The 24,204-nt window shown below is 42.7% G+C and overlaps 1 protein-coding gene across 5 annotated transcripts in view; it reads left to right on the top strand.

The window, feature by feature from the left end:
* dglucy (D-glutamate cyclase) overlaps window positions 1–19,140 on the top strand; it is a 97,910-nt gene extending 78,770 nt beyond the window's left edge. For 4 of the 5 annotated variants that reach the window (XM_059961079.1, XM_059961104.1, XM_059961074.1 and 1 more), the window contains 3 exons: window positions 12,212–12,331; window positions 17,292–17,443; window positions 18,400–19,140. In XM_059961079.1, coding sequence (XP_059817062.1) covers window positions 12,212–12,331; window positions 17,292–17,443; window positions 18,400–18,543 — 416 coding nt within the window. In that variant the 3' untranslated portion in view covers window positions 18,544–19,140. The remainder of the gene's footprint in view (window positions 1–12,211; window positions 12,332–17,291; window positions 17,444–18,399) is intronic. The other variant, XM_059961099.1, reaches the window with a different exon arrangement.
* The last annotated feature ends 5,064 nt before the right edge of the window (window positions 19,141–24,204 follow it).

Below are 24,204 nucleotides of genomic sequence, written 5' to 3'. Positions count from 1 at the left end.
TTTCTACTTTGTATTTTAGAAATGTTTTGTGGTTTAGAAATGGTTTGTAATTTGGAAATATTTAAGATAGAAATCCTCTTTTGAATGTGTTTTAAGAATTGTTGTTTGAATTTAAATGTGTATCACTGAAAATAACTAAAATGTGTTTTAAACTACTTTGTTAGATGGAAGTATCTTCTCCTTGGCAGGGAGAGAGGACCCACTGCCCAAATTGGGGGTTTTGGCAGCCAAACACACTGTGGAAAATAAACATGAAGTGAATTAGTCTATGAAGATGGAGTAATTACAGTATAACCTCCCTCCAGTGGCTATTTGTATCCAAATGGGCTTAAGGTCCTTGTCTGAGTTTGAGTTTAGAACTTTGCAGTCAACAAACCCAATTATCATTACAAACTTTGATCACCTGCTCCAACATCATCTTCTGTGCCTTTGTGTCAAAGACATTTGTTCTTCCTGCCACTGTCTGTAAAGAGTTTGTACTTTTTCCCTGTGGTCATGTGAGCTTCCTCCAGGTGCTCCAGTTTCCTCCCACATTCCAAAGACATATGGGTTGGAGTTAGTAAGTTTTGGGAATGCTATCGCGGGCTGCTCCCAGTATATCTTTGGACTGTGTTGGATGTTTATTTTATGTTTCAATGTGTTTATGACAAATAGGGCTACTCTTTAATCTTTAATAAAGCAACTTGGAACCCTTTACTGCTGAGGAGAGTTTATAAATGCTAAAAAAGGGTAGCGGCCTGAAACACTAACTGTTTATTCCTCTCCATAGATGCTGCCTGACCTGCTGAGTACATCCAGCATATTGTGGGTGTTACTTTGGATTTTTAGCATCTGCAGAATCTCTTGTGTTTATAAATGCAAGTTCCTATAGCAATAAACACAAATTGGCCGAGATCCTGCCTCTATGGGATACTTCTTAGATTAGACCCACATTACAGATGGACTCCATATGAAATCATTTAGTGATTAAGTCTCTTGATCTTTACCTCTTCTTCTTTTAACATGTTTCTGAAAATCCCATGAACTTTCCCATAGCGTGCCAATTCTGGCAAATAGATCCAGCCCATCATTTTCTTCAGTTTTTCCATTACTTCTCATGGATATTTTAAATCTTAAGAAGAGTTCTTGAAGATGTTTTCTATTTCAGGTTTCCTTAACATTAATAATAGTATTCAGCCTAAAAGCTTTAGCAAATGTTAGTTTCTCTATAATAGTTATTTTCTATTATAATCTTTGTTTATGCATTGTCTTTCATAATTTCTACTGCATTTGTTTATTTTCCTCTAAATGCCCGCAAGAAAATATATCTCAAGGTAGTATATGGTAAGACCATAAGACATAGGTGCAGAAGTAGGCCATTCGGCCCATTGAGTCTGCTCCGCCAGTCAATCATGGCTGATCCTTCTTTCTCCTCCTCAGCCCCATTCCCTGGCCTTCTCCCCGTAACCTTTGATACCATCTCCAATCAAGAATCTATCAATCTCTGCCTTAAATACAACTAATGACCTGGCCTCCATAGGTGTCTGTGGTAACATATTCCACAAGTTCACCACCCTCTGGCTAAATAAATTTCTCCGCATCTCTGTTTTAAGTGGACACCCCCCTATCCTGAGGCTGTGCTCTTTTGTCTAGACTCCCCTACCATGAAAACCATCCTTTCCACATCTACTCTGTCTGGGCCTTCCAACATTTGAAAGTTTTCAATGAGATCCCCCTTCATCCTTCTAAATGCAAGCAAGTACAGACCCAGAGCCACCTTTCATTCCTGGAATCATCCTTGTGAACCACCTCCGGACCCTCTCCAATGCCAGCACATCTTTCCTAAGATGAGGGGCCCAAAACTGTTTACAATACTCAAGGTGCGGTCTCACCAGTGCCTTATAAAACGTCAGCATCATATAACTGTTATCATATTATAAACCTCTTGAAATAAATACGAACATTGCATTTGCCTCCCTCACCACCAACTCAACCTGCAAGTTAACCTCCAGGGTGTTCTGCACAAGGACTCCCAAGTCCCTCTGCATCTCAGATTTTTGGGTTTTCTCCCTGTTTAGAAAATAGCATTCACATTTATTTCTACTACCAAAGTGCATGACCATGCATTTTCCAGCATTGTATTTCATTTGCCACTTGCCTATCCTCCTAATTCTTTCTAAATCCTTCTGCAGCCTGCATGTTCCTTCAACTCTGCCTGCTTCTCCACCAATCTCATATCATCTGCAAACTTGGCAACAAATTCATCTGTTCCATTGTTTAAATCATTCATACACAGTCTAAAAAGAAGCGGTCCCAACATCGACCCCTTTTGAATACCACTAGTCACTAGCAGCCAACCAGAAAAGGATCCTTTTATTCTCACTGGCTGCCTCCTACCCATCAGCCAGTGCTCTAACCATGACAGTAACTTTGCTGTAGTACCATGGGCTCTTAACTTGGTAAGCAGCCTTGTGTGGCACCTTGTCAAAGGCCTTCTGAAAGTCCAAATATACAACATACCCTTTATCTATCTTACTTGTATATCTCCTCAAAGAATTCCAACAGGTTCATCAGCAAGATTTTCCCTTAAGGAACCATGCTGACTTGGTCCTATCTTGTCCTGTGTCACTTAGAACACCATAACCTCATCCTTAACAATTGGCTCCAACATCTTCCCAACCACTGAGGTCAGGCTAACTGGTCTATAATTTCCTTTCTGCTGCCTTCCTCTTTTCTTAAAGAGTGGAGTACATATGGTATATTATGTACTTTGACAATATATTTTACCTTGACTTTGAATTTGAAATGGTACACCTTTAGAAAGTGTTGTAGAACAAAGGGACTCGGGTACATACTGGAGTTTCCTGATAGTGGTGACACAAATAGACAGGGTAGTAAAGAAGACTTGCCTTCATTGTTCAGGGTATTTAGTACAAAATTTGGGATGTCATGTTACAGTTTGCAGGACGCTGGTGAGTGTGTGTGTTTCTGATCGCCTGGCTAGAGGAAAACTATCAATATACTGGAAACAATGTAGTGAAGGTTCACAGTGATGTAGCCAGGACTAGGCCCGCATTATAAGGGAAAACTGTATCGACTCACTCTGGTTTTCCTGGAGCTCAGAAGGCTGAGGAAGTGACCTTAAAGCAGTTTATAAAATCTTGAGGCGCATGGATAAGGTGAAGGGTCACGGTCTTTTTCCCAAGGTGGAGAATTTAAAGCTAGAGGCGTAGGTTAAGGGGAGAGGACAAAGATTAAAAGGGAAACAACATTTTCATACAGAGGATGTTGGGTGAACTGGCAGAAAAAACATTTGAGGCTGGAGCAATTGCAACATCTAAAAGACATTTGGACTGTCATAAGGATAGGAAGGGGTTCAAGGGCTATAGGTCAAGTACAGCTTCTAACAGTTGTGAAGCTTGGTTGATATGGATTTGTCAGGTTAATGTACGCCTTTTATGGAATAAAATTATACAATGTTACAGAAAGAAAATAGACTAGTGCATATTACCGGAGAACTGGTACTGACCATGTGGGACTTACTTTCCAATGCCTTTCTCTGTCACTTATCTGACGAGCACACATTCAAAACACTTTGTGTGATCTAATTTAGACTGAGATGATAACTCGAAATGAGAGTTATTACAGCTAGATCCATGTAGTTATCCAAATTTATCTTAAATGTTGAAATTCGCCACTCATGCTGGTAGCTTATTCCACATTCTCACACTCTTGAGTGAAGAAGCTCCCCCCAGGTTCTCTTTAAAAATTTCATCTTTCACCTTTAATCTTTGACCTCTAGTTCTAGTCTCACCAACCTGAGTGGAAAAAGCCCTTACCCCATCTATATCCCTCATAATTTTGTGTACCTCTGTCAAATCTCCCCTTGTTCTCCTACATTCTAGGGAATGAAGTCCTAACCTTTCAGCTATTTTCTATAACTCATGTACTGGCAACATCATTGTAAGTTTTCCCCATACAATTTCAAAATTATTAATCTTTCCTATAGATGAGCAGAACTGCACATAATACTCCAAATGAGGCTTCATCAACAGCTTATGCAACTTAACATAGCATTACAACAATGTAATAATTAACCAGAAGGGACGTAGCAGTATAACAAATATCAAGATTCACTAACCTCTAATTGTGTAGATGTGCCACTTACACTCTTCTTGGGCTGATATGGATATCAATTTGAACCTTAATATCTCAATTCCAGCTTGGATAACCTCACCAACCTCTTATATAACTTTCAATGTAACATCACAATTCCTGTATTCAGTACCTTGATTTATGAAGGCCAAAATACCATTAGCTCTTTTTATTACCTTATCTCCCTGTAATGCTACTTTTAAGGACTTATAGATCTGTATTCCCAGATCTCTCTGTTCTACCACAAGTCTCTTGTTATAGAGAAGTGTATTGTAAAAGCAGTGGGATCCAGGTCTAGAGAATTTCATTCACCATAATAATTAATTTTCTTGCAGGATTTTCAGAAATAATGATGTTTTTAATAGCTATAGGTTTATTTTGTTACTACAAACTAAACATAATAGAAGCTACATGTTGTATTATTCTAAATCTTTGCAGAAGTATCATAGAAGTGATACTTGTCAGTTTCCAAAGCAACTCTCTTAAGTGGCCTCCAGTGGTGAAACTAGCGAGCTGAGTTCTTAGGAGACAATGATGTCTGATTACACAGCGGCTAGTTCCCAATCAAAACTTACTGATTCAGGCGTGTAGTATAAACAGTGTTCCTTAATTCATTGATCTTGTATCTAATTTACATTATGGCAACACAAGTTATATCAGACTACCTGTAATTATACAACCACTTTGCTGCCCCATTTAGAGCAAATGCCTGCTTTCATTTCTGCTCTATCCAAGGTACTGCATGTATTATTTCTCCAAGAAATATTATAATTTAAAAAATATAGCATAGCATAATAAAAAAGTACAGTGCAATCATAACCATATAACAATTACAGCATGGAAACAGGCCATCTTGGCCTTTCTAGTCCATGCCGAACGCTTACTCTCACCTAGTCCCACCTACCTGCACTCAGCCCATAACCCTCCATTCCTTTCCTGTCCAATATACCTATCCAATTTTTTTTCTAAATGACAATACCGAACCTGCCCCTACCACTTCTACTGGAAGCTTGTTCAACACAGCTACCACTCTCTGAGTAAAGAAATTCCCCCTCGTGTTACCCTTAAACTTTTGCCCCCTAACCCTCAACTCATGTCCTCTTGTTTGAATCTCCCCTATTTTCAACGGAAAAAGCCTATCCATGTCAACTCTATCTATTCCCCTCATAATTTTAAATACCTCTATCAAGTCCCCCCTCAACCTTCTACACTCCAAAGAATAAAGACCTAACTTGTTCAATCTTTCCCTGTAACTTAGGTGCTGAAACCCAGGTAATATTCTAGTAAATCTTCTCTGTACTCTCTCTATTTTGTTGACATCTTTCCTATAATTCGGTGACCAGAACTGTACACAATACTCCAAATTCGGCCTTACCAATGCCTTGTACAATTTTAACATTACATCCCAACTCCTATACTCAATGCTCTGATTTATAAAGGCCAACATACCAAAAGCTTTCTTCACCACCCTATCCACATGAGATTCCACCTTCAGGGAACTATGCACCATTATTCCTAGATCACTCTGTTCTACTGCATTCTTCAATGCCCTACCATTTACCATGTATGTCCAATTTGGATTATTCCTACCAAAATGTAGCACTTCACACTTATCAGCATTAAATTCCATCTGCCATTGTTCAGCCCACTCTTCTAACTGGCCTAAATCTCTCTGCAAACTTTGAAAACCTACTTCATTATCCACAACACCACCTACCTTAGTATCATCTGCATACTTACTAATCCAATTTACCACCCCATCATCCAGATCATTAACGTATATGACAAACAACATTGGATCCAGTACAGATTCATGAGGCACACCACTAGTTACCGGCCTCCAACCTGACAAACACTTATCCACCACTACTCTCTAGCATCTCCCATCCAGCCACTGTTGAATCAATTTTACTACTTCAATATTAATATCTAATGATTAAACCTTACTAACTAACCTTCCGTGTGGAACCTTGTCAAAGGCCTTACTGAAGTCCATATAGACAACATCCACTTCTTTACCCTCGTCAACTTTCCTCGTGACCTCTTCAAAAAATTCAATAAGTTTTGTCAAACATGACCTTCCATGCACAAGTCCATGTTGACTGTTCCTAATCAGACCCTGTCTATCCAGATAATTATATATACCATCTCTAAGAATACTTCCCATTAATTTACCCACTACTGACGTCAAACTGACAGGCCTATAATTGCTAGGTTTACTATTAGAATGCCAATCCTCTGGCACCATCCCTGTTTCTAATGATATTTGAAATATTTCTGTCAGAGCCCCTGCTATTTCTACACTAACCTCCCTCAAGGTCCTAGGGAATATCCTGTCGGGACCTGGAGATTTATCCACTTTTATATTCCTTAAAAGCGCCAGTACTTCCTCCTCTTTAATCGTCATAGTTTCCATAATTTCCCTACTCGTTTTCCTTACCTTACACAATTCAATATCCTTCTCCTTAGTGAATATCGAAGGAAAGAAATTGTTCAAAATCTCCCCCATCTCTTTCTGCTCCACACATAGCTGTCCACTCTGATTCTCTAAGGGACCAATTTTATCCCTCACTATCCTTTTGCTATTAATATAACTGGAGAAACCCTTTGGATTTATTTTCACCTTACTTGCCAAAGCAACATGGTATCTTCTTTTAGCTTTTCTAATTTCTTTCTTAAGATTCTTCTTACATTCTTTATATTCCTCGAGCTCCTCATTTACTCCATGCTGCCTATATTTATTGTAGATATCTCTCTTTTTCCTAACCAAGTTTCCAATATCCCTTGAAAACCATGGCTCTCTCAAACTTTTAACCTTTCCTTTCAACTTAACAGGAACATAAAGATTCTGTACCCTCAAAATTTCACCTTTAAGTGACCGCCATTTCTCTACTACATCCTTCTCATAAAACAAATTGTTCCAATCCACTCCTTCTAAATCCTTTCGCATCTCCTCAAAATTAGCCTTTCTCCAATCAAAAATCTCAACCCTGGGTCCAGTCCTATCCTTCTCAATAATTAAATTGAAACTCTATTGGAATATGAAAACAGAAAATGTTGAAAATACTCGTCAGAGGGAACAAAGGAAACAAAAGAAGCTCGTGCCTTATTACTTTCTATATGAGCTTGCTTTCTGTGAAACCTTACTGAATGCCTTACTAAAGTCCATAAACATCACATCCACCACTCTACTTTCATCAATCTGTTTTGTCCTCTCCTAGAAAAACTCAGTCAGGCTCGAGAGGCACCAACTTCCCCTCACAAAGCTATGCTGTTTTCACTAATAAGAATACACTTCTCCAAATATTCCTAATTCCTGTCTCTAATCCTCTCCAATAGTATGTCCACCACTGATGTAAAACTCACTGATCTATACAAATAATCTCCTCTTGGAGTTCCAGCTGTGTATGGGTATCGATTTGAACTGACATTTCAATGACAAACTCTACCATCTTCATCAGGGATGAAGAGGCAATGAAACAAAATTGATTAGAGAGCTTAAGGTTAAAGGTCCCTGAGGGACAAGTGATCATAATATGATCGAATTCACCCTGAAATTTGAGAAGGAAGAGCTAGAGTCAGATGTATCAGTACGTAAAGGGATTTACAGAGGCATAAGAGAGACTTTGGCCAGAATTAATTGACAGCTGAGCGACAATGGCTGGAATTTCTGGAAGCAATTCATAAGGCACAGGATATATACATTCCCAAAAGGAAGAAGTACTCCAAAGGAAAGATGACACAACCGTGGTTAACAAGAGAAGTCAAAGCCAACATGAAAGCCAATGAGGGGGCATATAATAGTGCAGAAATCAGTGGGAAGTTAGAGGATTGGGAAGGTTTTAAAAACCAAAAGAAGGCAACTAAAAAAGGTAAGAAGGTAAAGATGGAATACAAAAGTAAGCTAGCCAATAATAGTAAGAAGATACCAAAAGTTTTGTCAGATACATATAGTGTAAAAAAGAGGTAAGAGTGGATATCGGACTGCTTGAAAACAATGCTGGAGAGGTAGTAATGGCGGACAATGAAATAGCAAACGAATTGAATAAGTATTTTGCATCAGTCTTCACTGTGGAAGACACTAGCAGTGTGGTGGCAGTTCCAAAGTGTGTGAAGTTACCATAACTGGAGAGAAGGTTCTTGGAAATCCGAAAGATCTGAAGGTAGACAGGTCACCTGAACCAGATGGCGTACACACCAGAGTTATGAAAGATGTGGCAGAAAAGATCGTGGAGGCATTAGTAATGCTCTTTCAAGAATCACTAAATTCTGGAATAGTTCTAGAAGACTTGAAAATTGAAAATGTTACTCCACTCTTCAAGAAGGAAGAGAGGCAGAAGAAAGGAAACTATAGGCCAGTTAGTCTGACCTCAGTGGTTGGGAAGATGTTGGAGTTGATGATTAAGGATGATGTCTCAGGGTACTTGGAGGCACATGATAAAATAGGCCACAGTCAGCATGGTTTCCTCAAAGGACAATCTTGTCTGACTAATCTGTTGGAATTCGTTGAAAAAGTAGGACAGACAAAAGAGAATCGGTTGAGGTGTACTTGGATTTTCAGAAGCCCTTTGACAAGGTACCACACATGAGGCTGCTTAACAAGCCACAAGCCCATGGTATTACAGGAAAGATTCTAGCATGGATAAACCAGTGGCTGATTGGCAAGAGGCAAAGAATAGGAATAAAAGTAGTCTTTTCTGGTTGGCTGCCAGTGACTACTGGTATTACACAGGGGTCTGTGTTGGGACCAACTCTTTTTACATTATATGAAGGGTGATTGATAAGTTTGTTGCCTAAGGTAGAAGAAGTCAATTTTAGAAAACCTAGTACATTTATTTTTCAGCATAGTCCCCTCCTACATTTACACACTTAGTCCAGCAGTTGTGAAGCATACGGATCTTGGGCCTCCAGAAAGTGTCCACAGCAGGGGTGATTGATAAGATCGTGACCTAAGGTAGAAGGAGGTGAGTCATTAATTTCAAACTTTCTGCATAATCACTCAGAGTTGACCTGCATGTGCATGTGACAAGAGCTGTATAACTCATCTCCTTCTACCGTAGGCCACAAACTTATCAATCACCCATCTGTGGACACTTCCTGGAGGTCCAAGATCCGTACGCTCCACGACCGCTGGACTAAGTGTGTAAATGTAGGAGAAGACTATGTTGAAAAATAAATGTGCTAGGTTTTCTAAAATTGACTCCTTCTACATTAAGCCACAAACTTATCAATCACCCCTCGTATGTCAATGATTTAGATGATGGGATTGATGACTTTGTTGCAAAATTTGTAGAGGATCTGAAGATAGGTGGAGGGGCAGGTAGTTTTGAGGAAGTAGAGAGGCTACAGAAGGACTTAGACAGATTATGACAACGGGCAAAGAAATGGCAGATGGAATACAGTGTCTGGAAATGAATTGGTCATGCACTTTGTTAGAAGAAATAAAAAGTTTGACTATTTTTTAAATGGAAATAAAATACAAAAAACTGAGGTGCAAAGGGACTTGGGAGACCTCATGCGGGATTCCCTAAAGGTTAACTTGCAGATTGAGTCTGTGGTGAGGAAGGCAAATGCAAAGCTGGCATTCATTTTGATAGGAGAGAATATAAAAGCAAGGATGTAATGTTGAAACTTTGCATCCTTTGGAGGGGTGTCCTTTTTGAATGGAGATGAGGAGGAATTTCTTTAGCCAGAGAGTGGTGAACTTGTGGAATTCTTTGCCATGGCAGCTGTGGAGGGCAAGTCATTATGTTTTTTTAAGACAGAGGTTGATAGATTCTTGATTAGTCAGGGCATGAAGGGATACGGGGGGAAGGCAGGAGATTGGGGCTGAGAGGAAAATTGGATCAGCCATGATGTAATGGAATAGCAGACTCAATGGGCCAGATGGCCTAATTCTGCTCCTATATCTTATGGTGTTATACGCTGGGAAAGCACTAGATCCTTTTTCACTGATGTATAATTCCCAGGATTATCCCTATTACCTTTCCTGAGCAATAGAACAACAATGTTCCATCCTCCAATTCTCCAGTGCTCCTCCTTTGGGTAATGAGAACACAAAGGATGCTGTCAACATCCCAGCAATCTTTTCCCTCACTTTCCATAGTAACCTGAGGTACATTACATCCAGACCTGTGACTTATCTATCCAAATAATAACAGTATAATGCAAGACCATACGTTACTCTACACTACAGTATGTTCCATCTGCTACTCCTTTGCCTGTTCTTAATCTGTCTAAGTCATTCTGCAGACTCCCTGCTTCCTCAACACTAGCCGCCCTTCCACCTATCTTCCCATCATTCAAAAACATTAGGAACCCAGGAATGAAAGGGTTAACAGGTGAGGTGAGTTTGATGGGTCTGGGTCTGAACTCACTGGAGTTTAGAAGAATGGCGGGGGGAGGGTTCATTTTGAATATTGGAAGGTCAGTTAGAGAGGATGTTTTCTACAGTGGAGGAGTTTAGGACCATAGAGCCAGCCTCAGAATATAAGGGCATTACTTTAGAACAGAGCTAAGGAGGAATTATCTTTATCCAGAGGTAATTCATCACCACAGACAATGGACCTAGTCATAGGGTATATTGAAAGCAGAGGCTGATAGGTTCTTGATTAGTCAAGAGTTTGAAAGGTTGAGGTGAGAAGGCACAAGAATGAGGTTGAGAGGGATAATGGAATGGCAGAGAAGACTCATTGGGCCAAATGGCTCAATTCTGGTCTTATGTCTTTTATCTAATACTGATCAGAAGCTCCAACACTGCCTCTTTCTGAAGGTCAACATTCATCAAAGTCCCTGTTACCGGTGAACACTGAAGCCAAGTATTCATTAAGGATCCTGCAATTGCAAACACATTTTTACTTTAACTCTGAGCAGTCCTACCCTCACTCTAGTAACCGTCCTGTTCTTTGTGTACGCATAGAATAAAACACAGCTAACATGTATACTGACAGAGACAACAATTTACACTACAGACGCAACAAAACCTACAGGTGCTGGAAATCCAAAGCAACGCACAGAAAATGTTGGAGGAACTCAGCAGGTCAGGCAGCATCTATGGAGAAGAGAGAACAGTTGACATTTTGGGCTGAGACCCTTCTTCAGGACTGAGAGGGAAGGGGGAAGACCCGGAATTAAGAAGTTGGGGGGAAGGTAAAGAGGCTAGCTAGAAGGCGATAGTGGGTGGGCAAGGTCAGGGCAGGAGAAGAGAGAATCTGATAGGAGAGGAGAATGGGAAGGAGGAGGGGACCCAGGGGGAGGTGATAGGCAGGTGAGAAGAAGTAAAAAGCCAGAGTAAGGAATAAAGGTGGGGGAGGGGCAAGTTCTGTTCACGGGAAGGAGAAATTGATATTCATGCCAGCAGGTTGAAGGGTAACCAGACAGAACTTAAGGTGTTGCTCCTCCACCCTGAGGGTGGCTTCAGCTTGGTACAAGAGGAGGCCATGGATCAACATGTTGGAATGAGAATGGGAATGTGATTTAAAATTTTTGGCCAGCGGGGAGTCCCGCTTGTGGTGGATGGTGTGGAGATGCTCGACGAAGCAGTTCCCCCAACTTATGATGAGCCTCATTGATGTAGAGGAGGCTGCATCGGGAGCACCGGCCACAATAGACAGCCCCAGCAGGTTCACAGGTGAAGTGTTGCCTCACCGGGAAGGACTGTTTGGGGGCCTGAAGTACAGAATTATTTATTTACTGTTCATTTCTCTTTTTCTTTTATTTTTTTCTTGTTTAATGTATACACAATTTGTCTTCTTTTGCACATTAGATGTTTGTCAGTCTTTGATATATATAGTTGTTGATAAAAATCGATTGTATTCATTTATTTGCCTATAAGCACCTGCAAGAAAATTAATCGCAGGATGGTATATGGTGATAATTTGACAATAAGCTGACTTTGAATTTGTATCATCTGGGATTGTTCTCACTGGAGTGTGGGAGGCTGAAGGACGATGATATTGTTGAAGGGTATGAATAGGGCATTGGGATGGTTTACCCAGTACACACTCACCTTCACTGTTCTGAAACAAGTCGATCATCCCGATCATAGGTGGAATCTTATTTTACCCCTGTCCAATAGGTATCGGTGATGGAGGAAATGAACTGGGAATGGGAAAGGTGAAAGAGGCCGTCAAGAAGTACATTCCCAACGGGGACCTGATAGCTTGTGATGTCAGTGTGGATTTTACAGTTATTGCAGGTGGGTTTCATTGATCTTCAGTCGAACAAAGGATTGAGGATTAGTTGATTGGTTTATTATTGATACGGTGGACAGCTGCTCTCTGTGTGCCATCGTGTGGTACATACTTGCATCAAGATTGTTAAAAGATGGCAGAATGCAGAATATTCTGATTCAGATGAATTTATTTATCACATGTACATTGAAACATAGAGTGAAATATGTTGCTTGAGTTAACAACCAGCACAATCCGTGGAGGTGTTGGGGGCAGCTGTGAGTGTGGCCACTCGTTCCAGTGCCAACATAGCATACTCACAATGCTCAGCAGGGTACAACAAGCAGCAAGATAACATCAGCAAAACAAGCCCAAGAAGTTGCAGAGGAGGTGCAATGCATGTAGACCAAGGCCTCGATGAGGTAGATTGGGAGGTCAGGAGCTCGTCTTTTAGTCTTCGAGAGGTTTGTTCAAGAGTCTGAAGGGATAATCATTAGGTGTTCGGCTGAAGCTGGCTTTTGTTCCTGTGAAGCTGAGCTTTATCTACCAGTGATTTGTGAAAGTGATAACTGGTCCATCACTGGAGAGACCCAGGGCTTTACACAATTGATGCTTCTCCTTGGTCCATTCACCTGAAGTTGGCATGATCCATACAGAAGATGCCAGGATTTTAAGCACAATTTATCTTCAGCCAACTTGAGCTTCACTGATTGTTGCCTTCCATTCCGCTTGGGAATTCTGCCATGTGACAAATAAAGCTAATCTTAAATCATCTTACTTACTTGGTTGGCTGCCAGTGACTAGTGGTGCTCCACAGGCTTTGATGTTGGAAGTACAGGGCTGCAGTGGGAAACTTTGTCACATGGTGTGAGCAGAATCATCTGCAGTTTAATGTGAAAAGACTAAGGAGCTGGTGGTGGACCTGAGGAATTTACAGATGATACGAAAGCAAGTTGAAGAAGCAGAATGACTTGGAGAGAATTCAAGAATAAGTGAAGTATATATAGTGTAGGGAACTGTACGGTCATGCACCTTGGTAGAAGGCATAGACTATTTTCCAAAATTCAAAATCAGAGTTGCAAAGAGACTTGGGAGTCCCCTTGCAGGATTCGCCAAAGGTTAACTTGCAGGTTGAGTTGGTCGTGAGGAAGGCAAATGCAGTGTTAGCATTCATTTCCAGAGGATTAGAACAAGGCTTTGTAAGGCACTGGTCAGGTTGCACTTGGAGTGTTGTGAGCTGCTTATCTAAAAAAAGATGTGCCGGCATTGGAGAGGGTCCAGAGGAGGAGTCTGGTAATGAAAGGGTAACATATGAGGAGTGTTTGATAGCTCTGGGCCAGTAGTCACTGGAATTGAGAAGAATGAGAGGAGATCTCATTGACACATCGAATATTGAAAGGCCTTGATGGAGTGGGGGAGTCTAGGACCAGAGGGCATAGCCTCAGAATAAAGGGACATCCATTTAGAACAGAGGTGAGGAGGAATTTCTTTAGCCAGAGGGTGGTGAATCTCTGGAATTCATTGCCACAGATGGCTGTGGAGGCCATGACATTGGGTATACTTAAAGTGGAGGTTGATAGGTTCTTGATTAGTAAGGGTGTCAAAGGTTATGGGGAGCAGGCAGTGAAATGGGTTAGGAGGGTTAGTAAATCATGATGGAATGGCGGAACAGATTCAGTGGGCTGAATGGCCTCTTATGCATTATGATCTATGGTCTTATTCTAATTTGTTATTGTTTTACTTTATTTTAGCTCAAACCTACTGTGTAATAATTTGACCTGTATGAACAGAATGCATGGCAATCCTTTAACTGTATCTTGGTTCATGTAACAATAATAACCCATTTCCAATACCAGTATCACATTGAAGTGAAGGTGCTGCTCCCAAAACTCATCAGAAGCCCCGCCCTCTGGACAGAACTTCTTATCGCTCCTGAGCAGATATTGGCCGTGTCTATTGAACACCCACAACACCAGATGCAAAAAATTGATCACTGGGGAGTTTCTGCAGATATGCGTTCTCCAAATAATCTCTAAACATGAGACAGGATATTTTGAGCAAAAGGATGTTAATAGACACAATTCAAAAGTTTTGTAGAATTCAATGGTCTTAAAAAAACTGAGAAACTGACTAATATAACTAGCAAACACCTTTCTATTTAGAACAACATTGTTGTGTTGACCTTCTAACCTACTCCAAGGTCAGACTAACCCTTCTCTCCCACATAGCCTTCCAATTTTCTTTCAACCTTCTACCTTTCTAAGATTCTCTTAAATGCTGCTAATGTATCTGCCTCTATAACCACCACTGGGGCATTCCACAAACCCACCACTTTCTGTGTAACAAATCTTTTTTAAGGTAATACAAGGGGAAACAATAACGGAATGCAGAATTAAGTGTTACAGTCAGCTCAGGCAAACGAAAAGGTGCAAGGTTATAACGGGGTAAATTGTGAGGTTTAGAGTCTGTCTTATCGTACTACGGGACCATTCAATAATTTTATAACTTCACGATGGAAGCAGTCCTTAGGTCTGGGGTTCCAGATTACTGGTGTTCAAATTATGTTAAATTAAAGTACATTATTTTCTCCTTTATTGTTAGGTGCTTTCAGACTTTTATATCCTCTGCCTGATGGGAAGAGCAAAAAGAGAGAATGATGTGGGGTGGGTGGCATCTTTGATTATGTTGGCTGCTTTCCCAAGGCAACAAAAAGTGCAGACATATTCCATGGAGGGAGGCTGGTTTCCGGGAGGTGCTTTGGAGGTTCACGTATCTGTTGTCAGAATACTCCTGGAAAGCAAATGCAAGGGGAATGTTGGTTGAGGAGGACGGGAAGAGGGAAGAGGGAGGTGGGAAGCTTGCTGTCTGTAATTCTGTGCAGATAGCCATTGGACTGAGAGGCCACCCATGCGAAATATCAAATGGGAAGAGAGCAGAAAGCACGTGAACCGATTTGAAGTTAAAATAGATGCCTGTAATAGTTACTGGAGATCAGACGTTGGACATGTCTATTCAACGCCCACAACACCAGATGCAAGGGGCTTCTTGCTCAGCTATACACTCAAGGACACTGTGACCGGACATTGGTTAGAGGGAGGTTACAGTCTTTTCTATTGGAGGCTGACACATATCCCTGTAATACAGGCTGTGCCTTAACTATGTGAAGAGAAAATGCGATCTGGGATTGCAGATAAGTAATTCCTTGAAAATGGTGTCACAAGCAGATAAGGTTGTAATGAGAGCTGTTGGTATATTGGCCTTCTTAAGTCAGAATACAGGAACTGGAATGTTAATGTTGTTTAAGATATTGGTGAGGCCAAATCTGGAATATCGTGTACAGTTCTGGTCACCCATCTATAGGAACGATCAATAATTGTGAAAGAGTAGAGACAACATTGACATGGATGTGCCGGAACTGGAGGACCTGAGTTACAGAAAGAGGTTGAATAGGTTAGGCCATTATTCCCCGGAACAAAGCAGAATGAGAGAAGGTTTGATAGAGATATACAAAATGATGATGCATCTAGAGAAGGCGAATACAAGCAGGCTTTTCCCACTGAGGGTTGGATGAGACTAAACCAGAGGGTATAGGTTTAGCAAGAAGGGTGAAATGTTTAAGGGGAACCTGAGGGGAAACTTCTTCAGTCAGAGGGTGGTGAGAGAAAAAAGCTGCTGGCCAAAGTGAGTTAAACTGTAACATCTCATACAGACATCGAAACATAGAAAACCTACAGCTCAATACAGGCCCTTCAGCCCACATTGCTGTGCCAAACATGTACTTACTATAGAAACTACCTAGGGATACCCATAGCCCTGTACTTTTTCTAAGCTCCATGTACCTATCCAGGAGACTCTTAAAAGGCCCTATCGTATCCGCCTCCACCACCGTTGCCGGCAGCCCATTCCACGCCCTTACCACTCTCGTAAAAAAAAACATCCTGACATCCTTCCAAGCACCTTAAAACAGTGCCCCCTTGTGTTAGCTATTTCAGCCCTGGGGAAAAGCCTCTGACTATCCACACGATCAATGCCTCTCATTATCTTATACACCTCTATCAGGTCACCTCTCATCCTCCATCTCTCCAAGGAGAAAAGGCCAAGTTCACTCAACCTATTCTCATAAGGCATGCTCCCCAATCCAGGCAACATCCTTGTAAATCTCCTCTGCACCCTTTCTATGGTTTCCACATCTTTCCTGTAGAGGTGACCAGAACTGAGCACAGTACTTCAAGTGGGGTCTTACCAGGGTTCTAGCAGTAACATTACCTCTCGGCTCTTACACTCAATCCCATGATTGATGAAGGCCAATACACCGTATGCCTTCTTAACCACAGAGTCAACCTGCACAACAGCTTGAGTGTCTCATGGACTCGGACCCCAAGATCCCTCTGATCCTCCACACTGCCAAGAATCTTACCATTAATATTATATTCTGCCATCGTGTTTGACCTACCAAAGTGAACCACTTATCTGGGTTGAGCTCCATCTGCCACTTCTCAGCCCAGTTTTGCATCCTATCAATGTCCGGCTGTAACCTCTGATAGCCCTCCACACTATCCACAACACCCCTAACCTTTGTATCATCAGCAAACTTACCCATCCTTCCATTTCCTCATCCAGATCATTTATAAAAATCACGGAGAAGGGGTCCCAGAACAGATCCCTGAGGCACACCACTGGTCACCGACCTCCAGGGAAGTTTGGATAAGTACACGGATGGGAGTGTATGAAGAGCTGAGGTCCAGGTGCAGGTAGATTGGTCTAGTCAGGAATACAGAGTGGCATAGATTAGATGGGCCAAAGGGCCTGTTTCTGTGCAGTAGTATTCTATGACTGTAAGAAGCAATCTTAATGGCAGTAACACGCACAAAATGCTGGAGGAACTTTGCAGGTTAAGCAGCGTCTTTGCAGAGGAATAAACAGTTGATGTTTGGGCTTTCCTGCATCTGCAGAACCTGTTGTGGAATAACGGCTTTGTCTCCTTAGGTGTGTCGAACTGGGCTGGCTATGCCATGGCTTGTGCCCTTCACATCCTCAGCAACTGTACAGTCCATGAACGTTACCTTCACAAAGCCATTGGATTTCCCAAGGTGTTGGACGTTGACAGATACACTGCAGCACTGCCAACCATCTTCAAGGTAAGGTGCACAAGCCAATAGGAGAGGGAGAAGGCCACTCAGCACCTCAAGCCTGCCCTACTGTTCTAGCCTGACCATGGCTGGTCTATGCTGGCCTCAGTCCTTCATCGGTGCCAGTTCCCCACAGCCCTCAATTCCTTGTTCTTTCAAGTATTTATCTGTCTTATCTTGTATATCAAATGATCTGGCCCCCACCACCTAGAGGGGCCAAGAGTTCCAGAGATTCACCTCCCTTTGTGAGAACAAATTTCAATGCACCTTATTCTTTAATGACAGTCTCCTTGTTCATGACGATAGCTCCTTGTTCATGACTCTCCCAGTAATGGAAACGTTTCAACATCTCCATTAACCCCTCTTATGTGTCTGAATAAACTCATTCCTCATTCTTTTAAGCTTCAAGGAATACAGACCCACAATTGCCAACCTCTAGTGACGTAGGATCAGGTGGGGCAACGTGGTAGCGTAACGCTGATAAAGCATCAGTGACCAGGAATCAAATCCCACCACTGTCTTTAAGGAGTTTGTATGTTCTTCCCGCGTCCATGTGGGTTTCCTCTGGGTGCTCTGGTTTCCTCTCACATTCCAAAGATGTACAGGCTAGTGAATTAATTGGACACATAGGTGTAATTGGCGCCAGAAGCATAGTGGCTTCTGCAGGCCACCCCCAGCATATGCTCGAACTGTGTCGCTTGTTGACACAAATGATGTATTTCACTGTATGTTTTGATGTCCATGTGACAAATAGAGCTAATCTTGATCTACCAAAGAACAAATTTCACGCCATATCTCGGTGATAATTAAACCGATTCTGATTGTGTCAACAACACCAACTATCTGACAGCAGACTTACTAACTCGACCCTGTGAGAATCTGAAATCCGTGGTGCTCCCAGTTACTTTCTCTGCATAAATAAACCCGCGAGAAGTTCTCCAATCTCTCTTTTCGCCTGTCCTCAGGAAGAAAAACTGCTGGCACTGCTAGTGAAACATGGAATCCGGAGTGGGAAAACCGGGAATCTGGGCATGGAAGTGGATGGCATGTTATTCCACGATGTGCATTCACCCATGATCAAAAAGTTACTGGAGATCACACTTGAGTGACACGAGTGAAATTATCGAGAAAGGAGTCAATCTTAAAAGCCAATCTTAGACAGGGAGTTCCAGAAAATGTTAGATTAACTGATTGATGCAATGGAGAAGGTTTATTAGATTTTAATGAACTGTTTTCTTTGATATATACCATATTTTCCTGATATAGTTCAGGCACAGTTTTCTCTTTAATGCATTGTTTTTCCCAGTCACTAAGTTATTTCAGATTCAGATTGGTTTATTGTCATATACCACCAGAATCTCTTAGAATAAACAGTGTGGTAATAATAAGCACTGCGACAAGCACAGAACAATGGACGAGTGCAAAGTATAGTGGTGAACCCTAAAGTAGTGCAGAAAGAAGTGACGATAACAATAACCAGAAGAGGTAGAGAGAAGAGACCAAGAAGGTGACAGTATCAGTCGGAAGGAGGTGCGAAAGAGCTGAATGGGTCTGAAGTCCGATAACAATGGAAAGAAGTTCAGTGTTAATGTTGATCATTTCTTTCCTGTCCCTTCAGTAATTGTTCTCAATACTGATTGTGTTTTCATTTTATATCATGCTGCTGACATTTTTAATAAAGACTTGATCAGTGTTTTTGCACATTAGTCGTTTGTCAGTCTTTGTCATTTATGGTTTTTCCTAAGTGCTATTGTATTTTTTTCATTTTCCTGTAAAGGCCTGCAAGGAAACGAATCCCCAAGTAGTCTGTGGTGACATATGCACACTTTGAGGAAGTCTTTGTAAAGCTGGGATGTGTTGAGAGTGGGCTTACAAATGCTCTGGTTGAACATGTAACACACAAAAAGGGCCGGAGAACTGAGATCAGGCAGCATCTATAAGAACCAATGTTTTGTGCTGAGTCCCTTCATCAGGACTGGAAAGGAAGGGGGCAGCAGCCAGAACAAGGTGAGGGGGAATCACCTATCAGAAAACCTGTCAGCCTTTACCACCCCCTTATTCAGTCCTCTGTCCCTCTTCCTTTCCACTCCTGATAAAGGGTCTCGGCCTGAAACATCGAACTCCAAGGCAGAAGGAAGGTTGTAAGTTAATGTGAGAGCTCTGAGCATTGAGGCAAAGCTGGGATTTCAGTGTAGTACCAGGAGGGTCAGGGGTGCTGAACATCGGGCAGTGTGTTGCATCACAGCTTGGGATGGCAACTGCTCTGCCCTCGACTGTAAAGAACTGGAAAGCGCCCAGTGAGTGAGTGGGCCAGTGAAGGAGTGGAGATTTGAGGCTTTGACTCGAGAGATTCTGGCAGTTTTGGCCGTTGGACTGTGCAATCAAGTCAATCAAGATTTGAATAGCTCAGCAGAAAGCCATTGATTAGACAATCAAGATTTGAATAGCTCAGACTCAGCAGAAAGCAGCTGATTGGGCAATCGAGGCCTCGACGAGAGGAGGCTGAGGACGAGCTTCACTCCAAGTGAGGTAAGGCCGGGAAAGTTCCTTTCAAAGGAGAAAGTTTCAAAAGTTGATGCAAGTATTGGGTAGGTCATGGTAGCTGAGATCAGCCCTGTGGTTTGTTCACCCTGCAGCATGTAGGAAATCAGGGATACTTCCAGTGTCCCTGACAACTATGTGTGCAAGAAGTGTGTCTAACTGCAGCTTCTGGCGGACCGCATTGAGCATCTGGAGCTGCGATTGGATTCATACTGGAGCATCCGCGATGCTGAGAAAGTCGTGACCAGCACGTTCAGTGAGTTGGCCACACCGCAGGTAAAGGCTACACAGGCAGAAAGGGAAGGGGTGGCCACTAGACAGCGTAGCAGTAGGCAGGTAGTGCAGGAGTCCCCTGAGGTCATCTCCCTCCTAAACAGATATACTGTTGGGGGAGATGTCTCATCAGGGGAAGGCAGCAGCAGCCGAGTTCATGGCACCATGGGTGGCTGTGCAGCACAGGAGGGAAGGAAAAGGAGTGGGAGAGCTATAGTGATAGGGGATTTGATTGTAAGTGGAATAGATAGGCGTTTCTGCGGCCGCAAACGAGACTCCAGGATGGTATGTTGCCTCCCTGGTGCAAGGGTCAAGGATGTCTCTGAGCGGCTGCAGGACATTCTGGAGTGGGAGGGTGAACAGCCAGTGGTCGTGGTGCACATAGGTACCAATGATACAGGTAAAAAACGGGATGAGGCCCTACAAGATGAATTTAGGGAGTTAGGAGATAAACTAAAAAGTAGGACCACAAAGGTAATAATCTCTGGATTACTACCAGTGCCATGTGCTAGTCAGAGTAGAAATAGGAGGATATTTCAGTTGAATACGTGGCTTGAAAAATGGTGCAAGGGGGAGGGATTCAAATTTCTGGGGCATTGGAACCAGTTCTGGGGGAGGTGGGACTGGTATAAACAGGACGGTCTGCACCTGGGCTGGACTGGAACCAATGTCCTAAGGGGAGTGTTTGCTACTGCTGTTCAGGAGGCTTTAAACTAATGTGGCAAGGGGATGGGAACAAGTGCAGAGAGACAGAGGGGTGTAAAATGAGGGTAGAAGCAAAAAGTAGTAAGGTGAAAAGTAAAAGTGGCAGGCAGGCAAATCCAGGGCAAAAAGCAAAAAGAGCCACTTTTCAACATAATTGTGTATGGGCTAAGAGTGTTGTAAAAACAAGCCTGAAGGCTTTGTGTGTCAATGCGAGGAGCATTCGTAACAAGGTGGATGAATTGAATGTGCAGATAGTTATTAATGAATATGATATAGTTGGGATCACAGAGACATGGCTCCAGGGTGACCAAGGATGGGAGCTCAACATCCAGGGATATTCAATATTCAGGAGGGATAGACAGGAAAGAAAAGGAGGTGGGGTAGCATTGCTGGTTAGAGAGGAGATTAACGCAACAGAAAGGAAGGACATTAGCCTGGAGGATGTGAAATCGATATGGGTAGAGCTGCATAACACTAAGGGGCAGAAAACGCTGGTGGGAGTTATGTACAGGCCACCTAACAGTAGTAGTGAGGTTGGGGATGGCATTAAACAGGAAATTAGAAATGTGTGCAATAAAGGAACAGTAGTTATAATGGATGCCTTCAATCTACATAGAGATTGGGTGAACCAAATTGGTAAGGGTGCTGAGGAAGAGGATTTCTTGGAATTTATGCGGGATGGTTTTCTGAACCAACATGTGTCGTGGTTTCTCGTGCCCCACAAACGACCAGGAGATGCAGAAGGTTCTTCAAGAAGTATTAAACTTTAATTTGCAAATCAAAGCTGAGACAGTCATTGAGCTAGTCGCTGATTGCCCACTGATCCTTGGACACAGCATTTTTTATATCAATCTCCTGGTTTAGTGCATTAGCATATCCAATCGGTCTACAGTTGAGTCTCACAAGTACATCCGCCACTATTGTTTCTACCCATTGACTTAATCATGTTCTAACCTACATCTCTTAGCTAGCCTCTCATTAACACACCATTGTCTTCTACATTCTTAAGATTTCATTCTCCTACTAAATTGGATACATGCAAAGCAAATAGCAAACTCAGACTACATAGTTTTGGTTACACAGCAAACAATGCAACTTTTATACTCCAATATATCCCCCCTTTGAGGGTCTCACACAGAGAAAGAAGACTAAGAGTCCGCGCACAAAAGCCCTAATAAACTCAAGCACTTATTCCCAAATCTCAGGTTAAACTATAATTTTCTGCGCCAAGACCTAAAAGTATTCTCTCCCTGTTACCTTGGGCCGCTGAGCCAAAAACCTGACCCTCTGTACCTGAGACTGGGAAAAAGACTCAGAAGCCCTTACAATCTACTCCCACACTGTCGTATTGCTCTTGTTCATCCTGCAGGTGTTGCAGGCTGTAACGATACATTTTCGGTGTTTCTTTCTCCACTAAGCTTGCTTCAGTAATTGCCACGAGCATCGGAAATTGTTTGGTTGCAGCAGGCACTGCAAGAGACTTGAGACAAGGAAGAAAACAGCACAGCACAAACGCACAGCTCAACAATACAATACTGACAGTTATTGCTATTTTAGTCAGCCATGCTCCCCATCCTCCGAGTCTACTTTCTAACCAGTCAAAAAACTGATGTCCGAACCCTGCATTCTGTTTGACCTCTGTCCGCAGATTCTTTAATTTATTCATTGCTCTGGTGAAAGACCCTTCTGGGCTAGTATTGTTTGGTATGAAAGTGCAGCATTGATCTCCAAACATTACACACACACCCCCTTTTTCTGCCAAAAGCCAATCCAGTACCTGTCTGTTTTGCCACGCCATCCTGCTAGTTGCATCCAGCTGTTGCCCTAAGGCCTCCAGTGCATCATCGGTGTAGTTGATGAATCTCTGCTGATTATAGTATATATAGTTTATCCATTCAACATTTTTGCTTACCCCTATCACAGGTAAGATAGCTTCCCAGCCCGCAGCAATCTCATTCCGTGTCTTGAATTCATTAGGTATACCTCTCGGCTGCCCTATACTGTCAATCCAGATTGTCGGGTCTGGGTAATATTTTCTCTTCTGCCGTAGCAGAGTCCGCTGCTCAGGGAAGTTAGCGCTGGACTGTACTTCAGGGGACACTATAACTTCCTGAACCAGCATGACACGCGTACATGTTCCTTCCCACCTGAGGGGGAGCGTAGATCCCAGACCTCCTTCCTGTCCACACGGCCACCAAGTGTCTGCTAATGGGATAGTCTGAGAGTCCATTGCACCCTCAGGAGGAGGGGAACCCGTCAAGTGTCTTTTGCCTGGGGTTACATCCCACGTCTGAGTGCAGTTGCCTCGGAAGTGGCCATCCGGGTGAGTGCCCACCCGCATGAAACATTCATAATTTAGATGGTCCTGCATTATAAGCTGTTGCAGTGTAGGTGTCTGGCTTCTTTTACTTATAGCCCATGGTCTGCAGTAATTGCATTCAGAGGCAAGCTTGCTTTGATCAAACTGCGAGGAAGCCTGATATAGCATACACCAACAGGGGCACATTGGTGCATTGTTCATACAGTTTTGATAGCAGGGATCTGCTTTAACGCAAATCCTCATGAAACAAGCCCTAACCGGACCTGGACACTGTCGTTCGCATTGTTCCCTGTGCTCCCTTCGCCACCGCGTGCAAGTAGAGGAGTTATAAGGCATGGGAACTACATGCTGAGTGGGGCTTTCCCTTGAGCACAGGTAACAATTTTGTCTCTTCATCATTCCTGCCGTGTATGTTGCCCATTGATACCATTGATTAGTACGTGTCTGTAACCATGGCGAGGAGGTAAGTGTTGTGCTCCTCTTACTTCTTTTCTGTAGGTTACCGGAACCATTCCATATCTGCCACACTGATGGTTCCCAAGTCTGCACTGGAGTTTGTGGGTGCTTTGTCCCCAGGGGCACAACTGGTCATTCCCAGCTCATCCCCATTATCTGAGGAAGCCCTACTGTCCACCACCACATCCTGAGGGTCTTCAGGCCCGTCCTCAGAATCAAAAATTTCCCTTACTAATTGATCAAACTCCTGCGGTGCAGTGTCAGCTTCTTGTTTCCCCTGTCTGTCTCCTGCTAACTGCTCTTCTGCATCACTTACCTCGGACACCTCACCTGATTGCCCTCGTGGGACTGCCCTTATGCAGTGGTTCAGATAGTACCAGGTGGAGTGTCCTTCTACCTGAACTGCGGTGGGTGATGCCTTGGTCACTGTAAAGGGTCCTTCCCTTCTTGGCTCGTTCCACTTTCTCCGAAAAAC

This window comes from Hypanus sabinus, chromosome 2 (genome assembly GCF_030144855.1).
Source record: "Hypanus sabinus isolate sHypSab1 chromosome 2, sHypSab1.hap1, whole genome shotgun sequence".
NCBI classification, from domain to species: domain Eukaryota; kingdom Metazoa; phylum Chordata; class Chondrichthyes; order Myliobatiformes; family Dasyatidae; genus Hypanus; species Hypanus sabinus.
The sequence above is the reverse complement of the archived record's forward strand: the minus strand, read 5'-3'. Positions and strand labels throughout refer to the sequence as shown.